The sequence below is a fragment of the Poecilia reticulata genome, chromosome 1 (assembly GCF_904066995.2).
Source record: "Poecilia reticulata chromosome 1, P_reticulata-male-v2, whole genome shotgun sequence".
NCBI lineage: Eukaryota > Metazoa > Chordata > Actinopteri > Cyprinodontiformes > Poeciliidae > Poecilia > Poecilia reticulata.
The window spans coordinates 10,909,855-10,922,383 of record NC_088830.1 but is presented as its reverse complement, the minus strand read 5'-3'; the positions used below and the strand labels follow the sequence as shown (position 1 = coordinate 10,922,383).

General features: G+C 39.3%; 1 protein-coding gene across 7 annotated transcripts in view; it reads right to left on the bottom strand.

Annotated features, from left to right (window-relative positions):
• adgrl1b (adhesion G protein-coupled receptor L1b) overlaps window positions 1-12,529 on the bottom strand; it is a 53,995-nt gene that overhangs the window by 34,082 nt on the left and 7,384 nt on the right. For all 7 annotated transcript variants that reach the window (XM_008406052.3, XM_008406129.3, XM_008406203.3 and 4 more), the window contains one exon: window positions 2,431-2,550. In XM_008406052.3, coding sequence (XP_008404274.2) covers window positions 2,431-2,500 — 70 coding nt within the window. In that variant the 5' untranslated portion in view covers window positions 2,501-2,550. The remainder of the gene's footprint in view (window positions 1-2,430; window positions 2,551-12,529) is intronic.

Below are 12,529 nucleotides of genomic sequence, written 5' to 3'. Positions count from 1 at the left end.
TGTTGTTTGAAAAACACGTCAGTAGTATTGGTCTTTAGGGGTTTTCTGATGTCACAATATTTTTTTTACAGTCTACAGTAGAAGGAGGGACCGGGTCGGTCGGCATGCTTTTTTGTCTGTCAGCCATTTTGGATTTAACCAAAATTATTTCCTGCATTTGCAGCTGATGGCCAGTAGTTGACAGTGTGTTTTATGATGCATTAGTGTCCACTTCAGTGGTCTGTGTGCATTTATAACATGAAAATCTATAAGAAACAAGAAAATGGCTTTTAGACAGATGCGCCCTATGTAGTGACCACTATGCATGAAAGGGTTAAGTGAAAAACGTATAAAGTGTGATTTAAATAAAACTAGTATGGCGTTACAAATGGACTTCTTAAATAAATATGTCCATTTTTTCCCATGTTCTGACGTAACAGAACTTCGGGTGTATTGCATGCGCTCTGTGTGGGTTTGTTTTGGTTTCACCAGGCTGCGTTCTGTGCTTCAAACGGAGCACCGATATTCACGCTAAAGAGACATTTGCATGAGAAATTGAGCCAGTTCCTTTTAATTACCTGTTTTGATTTCATCGTCATTAATTACCATGCCTGGGAATATTGATACACGCTAATGATTCCCCTGTGGATGTTGTAACAATTTGCTCAGATTGCCTAATTCAAAACCCTGCAAAGATCAATGTTGGCCCCACAAATAAGCCTCTTAATGAATATAAAATATATATTTTTAAAACAACGTGGCCCTGGACTGTAACTGCACTTTGGATTCTGCATGCCGTCGGATGTGATAAGTTTTTCTTGTCGTTGCTGGTATTTTTTGACAGAACGAAGGTCTTTTCTGTCAGAAGGTTGTGAAAACAAAACAGCTTGGCAGGTTTCGATTCCTCCTCTTCGAGGGCCGTATTGTAACACGACCTGTGCAAAGTGAATCTTTACATGTCAGGAGAAAATCCCATTATCGTCACCGTAATTCAGTTTCCCACTTGGGCTCCAGTATCGTGCACACGCGGCAGGGAGACCGGCTCTTGAGCGTCTCGGCCATGACGCGTCGCTGTCCACGGTGCTGAACAGCTGAACTTCAAATCTTTCTAGGCGTCATTAGTTATTTTATTTTTGTTTTATTTAAAAACACGTCTATCCCCTGGCCTTTTGGACAAAGTGAGTTATTTTAGTGGCATCTATTCACCATATTTATATCTGTGTTGCGCGGGGTTTTCTTACTTTGTAAATTAATTAATTAATCCAATTGTGATGTTTTACTTTGCTTGTTGTTTTTAAGGTATTTTATAGATGAATGTGACCGATTAACTGATCTGTACTGAGGATCAACCAGGATCAACTGACCTCTAGCTTGGCAGATCGTATAACAGTGAAGTGGTTTGACCCTTAGACCGTTATCTGTAAAATCATAAGTAATTATATGTGGAAAGTTTGGACTTTCAGGTGCTTCCATTCACTACAGGGTTCGTTCAAATATCTTTGAAGAAGCCTAAAAGTATTGTGAGAAAATAACTCTGGACAGACTTAGAGTTTGACAGAGGATTTCATTATAATAACAACTTGTTATTACTGTACTGACAAAACGGGTTATGTGTAGAAAACGAAGATTTTCAACCACATCCACTTCCGCCTGCGTTGTTTTACATAACCACAGAATGATTAACAAACATAAAATATTATAGTGACACTGGCTGACACCCCTGAATGTTAGAGTAAACACTGCTAATCAGAACTTAGGCAAAAATAACACCTGAGTGTCACAGTTTTAGTCCTGAATTACTATTTTTTTGGTCACAGTTCTGATTCACTCATGTGGTGAAAAACAGAGGCTGAGCTCATCACTGACTGACTGACTGACTGACTGACTGACTGACTGACTGACTGACTGACTGACTGACTGACTGACCTTTACTGAAACATTTTGCCTTTTGTAATGTCATGAAGTGGGTTTAAAGGTAAACTTACAATGCACTAATCATTGAGATGCTTATTGGGATTGGCTGATTCTTAGCAAAACCAGCTTCACTATAAATGGAGGTTAAAATTGTAATTTGATCCTATTCTAAGGACAGAAAAACTTAAAGTATTGTAAGGAAACTAACTCTACACAGATGTAAAGAGATATCTCAGAGAATGTGTCCAAAGAATATCAGCTTGACAGCTAGATTATTGCAGTGTGTTTAAACCTTTGCGAGTGAAAATAGTCTGATTATATGAGCTTTTCAGCTACTTCCATTCACTAGCACTCAACCTTTTCCCAATCTCAGTAAAGCGAAATTTTCTGGTGACAAAGCACATCAGAGTAACACGCAAAATTGAAAAAAAAAATGCAACGCTCTATTTGAATATGTCTCTAATTTTAGCACTTTGAATTTCCGTTTCACCACTAACTTTTTTAATGTATTTACTTTTTCCTTACGATCAAACCTACCTTGACCAGAGGGGGCGACTTGAGCCAGGGTGAAAACCCCCACTGCCATGCACCACAGAGACACGGCCATGCTGAGCAGGAAGAGCTGGGACTTCACACCAGCAGCTGCAATTTGAGACCCTGGGGAGGGAGACAGAGAGAGCATCGGTAAAAAAATGAGAGTGAAGACCTGCATTGTCTTCTGTTTGTGTGTGTGTGCGCGTGCGCGCGCGCGAGCTGATGCAGGATGATCGGTAACCCACACAGAAAATGAAATGGATGCACGTGAAACAACATGGCAGAGCAGGAAGGGAGACAGAGTAATAGGGAGAGGCAGAGAGCAAAAAAAAAAACAAAAAAAACAGAGATAACAATTGAACAATCCGTGCAGTGAAAAATCACTCAATCTGCTGCTGCCATGGCGACGGCGCAGGGCAGTCTCAAGGAGAAAGACGGAGGAAAAGGGGAGCGAGGAAGAGAGATACGCCGCCTTTATTTTGTCTGGGAGGGAGAGAGAGCGCGTTATCAGGGAGAGTTCGTGTTTTAAGTCCACAATTAGCCAGAGGCGAAACTGGCCGCTGACCCATGAAAGAGCCTTAATCTCCCACCATCACACCATCTCTGTCTCTCACACACACACGCACGCACACACACACACATACACTCGTGTGCAGAGGCAGACGGCTACACTCAGTTTAGGCCACTTTTCATTAATCCTAAATAAATGATGCTGCAGAGAACACCGGCCTCATCCACAGCGGGCGTAACAAGGTAAACAGCTGACTGGAGGCGAGGGTGATCCCAGGGCAGCTTCATGAGGGGGGGGGGACATAAGGGATGCAGGCGAATGAGCTACAAGAGAACAACAGTAATATGATTCCTGAATATAGACTGAACTCTTGGCCTCGGACCGAACGGCAGATAGAGGCTAAACTACAACATGGGCCGGATTGCGTTTCTGCTTCCTGCTTAGCATGCTAATCAGCGGGCCGCCGCAGGGTGGTAGGAGAAGAAGCAAACATCCACGGCTGGAGGAGAGGCGGCGTGGGTCCATGTTGGGGTTTTTTTTTTTTTTTTTTTTTTGTTACCTAATTAGAACTTTTTACTTGTATAATCTTTGACCTTGTCAGTAGCTGCGGTCCTCCTGGGGGATCAGAGCCTGATTCTAATGAGGCGAAAACATGATGCCTGAGGTCCCGGTTAGAGCCGAGGGCGGAAGTTATGACACCAGCAGATAATTGTAAAATAAATAAATAAAAAATAAATAAATTAAGGGCAGAGCTCGGCTGTGAACAATGTGTGAAAGTGCAATCCAAAGTATCTGTCAGCAGCTTTGTGATGCTTTTTTGTTTTTGCAAATAGTTTTTTTTTTTTTTGCAAATAGATTCGTACCTTTAACAAAAGTATTCCTTGATATATATATATTTTTTTTAAATGTCACATTTTGCCACACATTCAGCTTGAGTATTTTTCATCCTATGTAAAGTACGCCATGTAGATAGATAGATAGATAGATAGATAGATAGATAGATAGATAGATAGATAGATAGATAGATAGATAGATAGATAGATAGATAGATAATATTTGCACTTGTACAAACCATAATCAGAGATTGAAATGAATTTAAACATAATGAAATGTCAGACTTTATTTTGAAAGACCAACACTGCTGTTTCCTGCCTGTCTGGCTGTAAACCTGGCTGTTGTGCTTTGCTCTCAGTAAGGGAGATAAAAAGCAAAATAATGATACCTAAGGGAGGTTTAGTTGAATTCATTTTTAGTTTAAGCCCATGAAAACAGCCTTAAATTTAAAGCTGCATTTGAACAACAGTAATGTAGTAATATTTCAGATACGTTTGAAGGTCCCCTGATTCAGATATTAAGTCAGTTATGTAGTGAAGATCCTAATGTCCAGACCTAAATCCATTTAAAACTAATTTTTATAGATATTCTGTCCAACCTGACTGAGCTGTAGATATTTTATAAAGAGGAATTTGTGCAAGAGACTCTTAAATGGAACAGCAGCGAAAGTTGGTTAAGAAAGAATTGACTCCGTTAGACTGAATACAAATTATTCGTAAAGAAATTTTGATGACATAAATTTCCTACAACTTTACAGTAAAGTGAAGCTTTGTGGTGGTCTATTGCATAATATCTTTATGAAAATACACATTTCTGGTTGATAAGTCACATATTGTAACATTGATGATTTTATATGAATATAAAACTTAATAGATTTTTATATATATATATATATATATATATAAAATGTGACTTATATATATATATGTATATATATATGTATATATAAGTCAAACCTGTTCTTGGTATTGTTCAGGTTTCTGAATATTTTTCAGCCTTGATAAAATCGTCCGTGTTTCTACCTCTGGACGTCTCGCCTTGAAAAGAGCCTTATGTAACCATTTGTCTGCCTCCTGAGGAGTCCTTCATTTACTGGGATGCTGGGAAATATTTTTCTATTCTTTTCCATGAAAAGAAACCTTTGATTATTCACTGCTGCAGTCCTGAACGGACCGCTGGGTTTTTGAATTTTTCTGAACTCGGGTGACTCATTTTTCCTCATTTTTCTCTTGCAAACTGTTGACCAAACTTCTACGGTTCCCGCTCTTAGTTGTGCCTTGTTTTATTTTTATATTATATTTTTGGAGTGAGTTTCTTGTATTGACACGGATTGCCTAAAAACCGTTTCAACGTTTGAAATGACCTCCACCTGGTTAATGACGAAAGGATCAGCCACCATTGCCCAGCTAAGAGCGTCTCAGTCAAGTAGAGAATTACACCTAAACGTCTCTAAGATTGTAATTTCCAAACGTATTTTCCATTTTTAATCCACATTAGCCCTGCTGTCAGGTTACTGTGACATGAAAAGATTTACGACACTTAAACTGGACACTGGTCTCACTTAGATATGAGCTAGCTCACTAAAAAACACAATCAAAGTCGCTCTCTGTGGTCCACAGACTCTCATCTTGTCATTGCGATCTTTGTCAAACTTTAAGCTCTTCTGAGCATCGTAGCTCTGAAGACGTTGGCGTCTTCTTGTTCTTGCAGCGCTCACGGTGCTGCGACGACGTAGTTTGTTGTTTTGTCCTTCATTTGAAATAATAAAAAAAAACAACTATGATCAGCATCCACAGCATCTGTTGTCTTCGTCGTAAATCGGAGCCACCTGTTTCACATCTGTTGTGACTGACCTCATTGACTGAACTCCACTGTTACTATTTTCAACACACCTTTTCCATTAATAAGTGACGTTGGGCTGCTGCTATTTTGAACACACCTGTACGATACTGCTAGTCCTTCCGTATAACCGGCTTTGATGTTTTTACATACCTAACATAACACAGATTATGTTTATAACAAAGATGTGTCGTACTAGCTAGCTCACTGAACAAAATAAGGCTTTATTTTTTTGTTTTTTGTCTTTGATACATGATGTAAGTCAGAGTTGTAGAGTAATTAGTCTCGCAACTTTCTACAAGCCCCCTTTTCCTTTTGTGTAAAGTTTTGTTGTTGTTTGGACAACTTTGTTGACGAGGCAGCTTGTTACTTTGTTGCCCTCTCTGCAGGGGTGGACTAAGCTTTTATGTGGCCCTGGGTCAAACTTTTATTTGGGTCCCGTCTCCCTGTTAAGTACATCACCGCCACTACTAAGGGCCAAGTTTAATTAGCTTACCTAGCATTACGGATAATTGGATATCGTTGGCTAAGAACAAATCAAGATCAAACAGAAATAAAAGATGAAAGTCATAGCATCAGATTGTAACTATGCGAACACAACTAACAATGAAGATTATTCTTTGCACTTCTACAAAGTGAACGTCCCAATTCCTTTAAATCCTAAATTAAAGTAAAAAAATATAATTATTATTTATGTGCTGAAACTGTTGAATCAAACTTAATTTTTGTTTTGTCATTAAACATGTTATGGGAGTTTAAATTCAAGGATTTATGGGAACCCCCTCGTGGTTTGTGGGCCCTAAGCAGCCGCTTGGTTCGAACACGTTTTGGGCTGGCTCTGCCTCTCAGCAGTTGTTGAATATCAAGCAGCTGCTTGAATATCAAGTTTCAGCTCTCTACCAAGTAAAAACATAAATCAGACGCATTGTAATGAACCGTTACTTTCTAAAGCACAAATAAATTCATACTTAACATGACGGCGCTGCTTCGTTGTATTTCACTTTAAAGCGCTGCCGTCACTGAGGTGGTTTGACTCTGTGTAAGGGATCATGTGCAATTAAGTCCATTCGTTTACACAGAGCCATTTTCTCTAAAGCGCCAAGAGACGCCGCTGGCTGTGTATGTCATGGTTTTAGCGTCAAAGAGCCCAAACACAGACTGGAAGAAGAAGATGAAACAATAAACAGAAAAAAAAAGACCACAAATGATAATCCAAACAGAGGGGACACAGGGAGAAAAACCAAACCAGTAAACAGCCAGGAAGAACAGAGAAGTGACAAAATAAAGCAAAATTAGGGGATGGATTGGGAGTTTAACACAACAGGATAAACAGGGGGTGTGTGACAATGAATGACAAGGAAGGGATATATGGGGAAGGTGATTATTGCTACAAGGAACAGGTGAGACTGATTAACTAAATGGAAACAGTCAGTGAGCGACGCAGCAGGGGTGCAGGCAACAGAGGGAAGGAGGCGAAAAATAACAGAATAAATGAGAAGGGGAAAGAGACGGATGTCAGGAAAACCAATAAAACACAAAACTGGTTTAGACAAACAAACTGACACGACAAGGAACTCCAAACTAACTATCATCTTAATTAAAGGTTGCAGCTCCGTCTAACTCACTTCAATGTTTCAGGTCACCAATCAAACCAAACGGGTAATATGATATACAGCATCTCGGTTTTCAAGCTATGATGAATTAACACATTTCTAGTCAAGCTTCACTGACCACACCCAGACCTGACCGCTGCTGGACCTGGAGCATCAACAGACTTAAATCAGACCGGAGCCAGAACCAGAGCAGAAAATAGAGATGAAGAAGAAGAATCTGTGATCATCGAGTCAGGATGTTGAGTTCAAGTGAAGCCTGTTTTGAAATTCTCAAAAAAATAAAAAAAAGTGGCTAAGTCAAAGTCTGAACCTGAACACAGCTTCGTCGCTGTTGCAGGATGTTAAATCTGCTGTTTATGCTCAAAACTCCTCCAAAGTGGCTGAACTGCACCAGCTCTGCATAGAAGAATTAACCAAACCTCAGTCAGAGCAACGTCAAAGTCTGACCTCCCGTCATCAGCAAATGCTTTTCTGCTAAGGTTTCCACAACCAGGCTTTGGTTTTAATGGGAAATTGTATTTTCATTTTGAGCTTGACTGGTTTTGATTATTTTTTTAATTCCCCCTTTAAAATTTACATTATTATTTAAACATTGCTCCTTTTTTTGTATTTACTCAGTTTATCTTTGTCTGGTGTCAAAACGATCTGAAACATTTAGTGTGAGAATATAAAAAGAAATCTTCAAGGTGGCAAATACATAAATATATTAAAACATTAGAACTGTTGTTTCTAAATGAGTGTGAACTTGTTTTCTTTGCATTATTTGAGGTATGAAAGCGCTGCATCTTTTTCATTATTTGGACAGTTTCTTGTTTTCTGCAAATAAAAACAAAATTTTTGCTTGGAATTGATGTCAATAACTCATAGAAAGAAAGAAAAACAAAGAGAGAAACTGATACATACTGTATTAAGTGATCTCCTAATTTTTTTCCAGAATATAAATAAACGTACATCAACTTTTCGCTAAATCGGTTTACGTTTAATTCTAATTTGCATTAACCATCAATTTTGGACAAAATTTTGTAGATATAGTGACAAAGGAATAAAATTCATTGGCTCAAAACATTATATTTTTGCTCCTCAAACTGTGATCTTCATCATGTTTGATGTTTTCATGTGTACCGCGGTTTCTCAGGCTGAGTCACGGAGCGTCCTGAAGGTTAATCTCTAATTGGATGTTTGTAGTAAGACTTCCTTTGTCAAGGGCTACGTTCAAGGTTTGAATTATTCAGTCCTGACGATGATTCAGGTTAAAGCCACTGTACTTTCTGTATGCAAAAAAACAAACAAACAAAAAAAACATATGTGTGCCGGTATGTGACTTACTTTTCCTCGCTTCTTCTTGTTAGGTAATGTCAGCCGACAGATTTAGGTCACTACTCAACAAATGTCCAAAATGCATTCAGAGGCTTTGGCTTGTACACGCACACGCATAACTAAGAGGGAGGACAGAAACCTCGGCCTTTTCTGAACGCACTGAACCAACAACACTGTATTAGAAGCCGCAGGACCACCATAACACACACACGCACACACACACACGGCAAAGATTACACAAAATGAAAACATTTTCATTTTGTATCCTACACACACAAAGCCCCACACACACACACACACACACACACAGACATCAAAAACCCTGATGGCAGCATGTTTTACTTTTTTTCTGCTTGCTTTCCTGACTGTCTGTCTCTTCCTCTCACTCACACTGCCATAAACCCTGTAAGTGTTGATGCAGAGTAAGTAGAGCAAGGACACTGATGGCCCTTGACAAAGCCGTACACCCTGTCCCCCCCCGCCCCCCGGCCTGCAACCAAAATCCAGCCCGGGGCCACCAGCCGGCCTACTTGGAGTAGCAGCGGTCTCTTAGTGGGAACGTGTGTGAGTAAACGGCCCGAAGTGCAAAAACTTACGCATGCACATGCAGTCTTGCATTAATGCACACTCCCAACAATTTCAGCTGAGAGAAAATGCATTTACAGTGCGTTGCGTTGCGACGATTTGCCTGGAGATAAACGAGGTAAACTGAGAGCGTAACATTTAGTCAGAATCCTGGTTGCTGTCAAAATACACAGAAAAATGAAGGTACATGAACGTTTAAAATTGGTACTTTGACAGGCTGTAAAGATGCAAAAAAAATTAATAATGTGTTTTTCTATTTTTTTACATGTAAAAATCTAAACAGTGTGACTTATATTCCCAGTCAAAACGCCTTGGCATTGGAAAGAGAAGCAGTCAAGAGAACGATGATAACTCTGGAGCCGCTGCCAAGATTGCAAGCTCAGGTGGGAGAGTTACTTGACAAGACAATTGGTTCATTAACCTGGCTGTTGTAAAAAATGCTAAGAGGAAGCTTTAGAGGTCCTGTTCGCACTTTTCCATGAGACATGTTGGAGACATAGGGTGTTTTCACACCTGACACTAGATACAAGTGGACTCGGTTCATTTGCCACATTTGTTACATTTTCAGCTGGTGCAGTTCGCTTTCACAATGCACTGTGTTAAACAAACCAGAACTTTTGAAAAACCTGTGTACCTTATCACCTGACAAGGTAAACAGGCAACACAAAAACCTCTGTACAAGACCCTGAATGCAGCTTCCTTCAGTAAACAAAAGTGGACTAGTGTCAGGTTTATTGTTTGTAGGATTTCTCTTTTGTTGTTGATAAAAAAAAAAAAGAAAAATCACCATGTACCACCACTCCTACATTTGTTTTGGCTGAATTTACCCAGAATGCCATGCACTAGAATCCGCTTAACCGCTTTTGAAGCGGTCTACAGTCCGACTGGCATCCACAAACACATTCAAACTGCGCCAGACTTCACTTCAATCTCAGTTTGTACACAGACCAGAGTTTGCCTTTTTTGCACATTCACACCTCCCCAAATGAACCGAACTTTGTAGGCAAACAAACTAGAGTTCAGTTAAAGCGGATTAAACAGGACTGGTGTGAATGCACCTGTCGTAGACTTGTGAAAGAAGGTGCTCTAGTCACACAATACCAAAAGCTTTTTTTTTTCTTTTTTTTTTCTTTTTTTTTTTTTGGCCTGCACATAAACAGCTTTATTTATCGAACCACGACACCAGACACATATTTCCCTTGGAAAACCGTGACTAGCAAGAACAGGGGATGTTCTCTTTCGGTCTACAGGATAAATGCTTGCTGCCATCCAGCACACAAATTCAATTCAATCGACGGCCAAAGATTTTCCGTGCTCAAACTAGTTGGTCAAATGTTCTGGACATGTTGTTGTAGACTTTTATCTAGTTAACATAATGGTCTCAAAAACAATTCAGGTCAAAACAAATCAGCAAATTTGGATGATTGAAAATGTATAAAATTGTAGGCAAATAATTACAGAAGGGGATTTGCTCGCTGCACCATGGGTGCTTCTGGAAAAAGACATGGAGATGTCAAAAATAACAACAACAACAGGAAGAAATATTCCAAATATTTGATGTGGAGGCAAAAAAAAAAAGTCAACAACAAGATTGGCAGCGAGTGTGTAACCCCCCACATCTACCCTTCCATCAATGCTGTCAATGCCTGAGGGGAGATCGCGATGAAGCGCTAAGCGACAAAACAGGCTTGTAGTGTTATTGTTGCTCTAATGGCTGAATGATTGTGTGTGTGGGTGTGTGAGCGAGTGTGTATTGGTGATGGAGAGAGAAGGCAATCAAGAGGTGGTGGAGGGGAAGAGGGATTGACTGCACACAGAAATATAAAGCTTTAGAGGCAGAATACTTTTCAACGTCGACACTTGAAAGTTTAGTTTTTTTCCTCGTAAATGCTCACAGTATTTCAGAATTAAAAGACACAACACATTGGCCTCCACGCCTGTGAGCCAGTTTCAAACCATCGACCTCGGCGTCTCCCAGTGGGCCAAAGCCTGCAAGCTGCAGTCAAAGCCACTTAAGGGGTTTTAGAGCCTTTAGGTTAGTCTGGTCAATGCAGGACTCTAGGGAACGAAGGTGTCACCCTTTGTCAATCATTTGCTTGTCGCAAATCAGAGCCAAGTTCAAAGCGCTAAAGCAGTGCATGTTTGGCACTCACAGAAGTGTCGGTTTGTACTCTGTCTGGCCGAACGTAAAGGGAAAAGCAGGCACAAATTGCAGACACAACCAGAGTATGTTCCCAAATAGGATCTCATTTCTTTCTGAAGCTTCAAATTCTTACGTTCAGTTTTTTTAATTTAACAAGTAATCACACTGTTTTATTATACCGTATGGGGTAATAAATTGTTATTTTAATTAACTTGTTCTGAACTATTTTCACTGAGTCAGTGAGATGCTGCACATATTTCACAATTATTAAGTCCCTCTAAAGTACAAGACGGTTTAAACAGATCAATTTAGAGTCAGATCAAATGTTTTTTATCTTCACAGAGTGTTAGCTGTGTGGGTGACGCTCATTGTTGCTACTTTAATGTATTTCCAAACATTATTTCAAGCTAGTCGGCTGGTTGGTCTAATAAGTTGGTAACTAAGCTAAGTTAATATGCTAACCAGCTTGACAGCTAATCTGTTTGTTTCTAAAGCTAAATAGCTAACAAGTTCCCTTAACAAGTTGATTTGTTTGGTTAACCTGTTCAGCTAACTAAGTCTGTGAAGCTAGCCATTATTTACTTACTTTGTTTATTTTACGTGTCGCTGCCCATAAAGGTCTACTTAGAGAGAGAAAGTTGGATCTTTTCGGCTTTAGGGTGTAAAAATAACATGACTGTTGCGTTTTACCCACCTGTTTGACAATGATTCCCATAACAACAAACATTTCTAGCATGTACAAATCCCAAATAATTTGCATACCTGTCAAGTCCCCCATTTTGGCTGGGAAACTCCCATATTTTATCTCCCTTCCCCGCTGTGTTCCCGTGTTAGGCTAACTAGCTAACCAGTTAAATTTATTTGTAAGTTAGCACATGAAGCTAAGCTGTCTTTCTAAAAAAAAAAAACTAAAGAAAAAAAGAAAAACTTATCTTCAGGATACTCTTCAAAGTTGAATATTTTTAAGGATTGGTGTTGCTTGTCCAACTGTTAGACAATATTTCTGATAAAAGTAAAGTTTTAGTAATTTCTGTTTATTTTGACAGGCTAACTAATTATCTAAACATACCATAGAAGACCAACCAATTAGCTTAATCTGTAAAGTAACCAGAGCTATTAACTTGCATAGAAAGTTAGCTTGGTATTATTATTTTTTTACTTTCTTTAGTATTATTTTACATAACACAGTCTGTACTTGAAATTTACCATCTAAGTTGGATATTTTCTATTTTATTGAAGCAAATGCTCGAGTTGAATGCT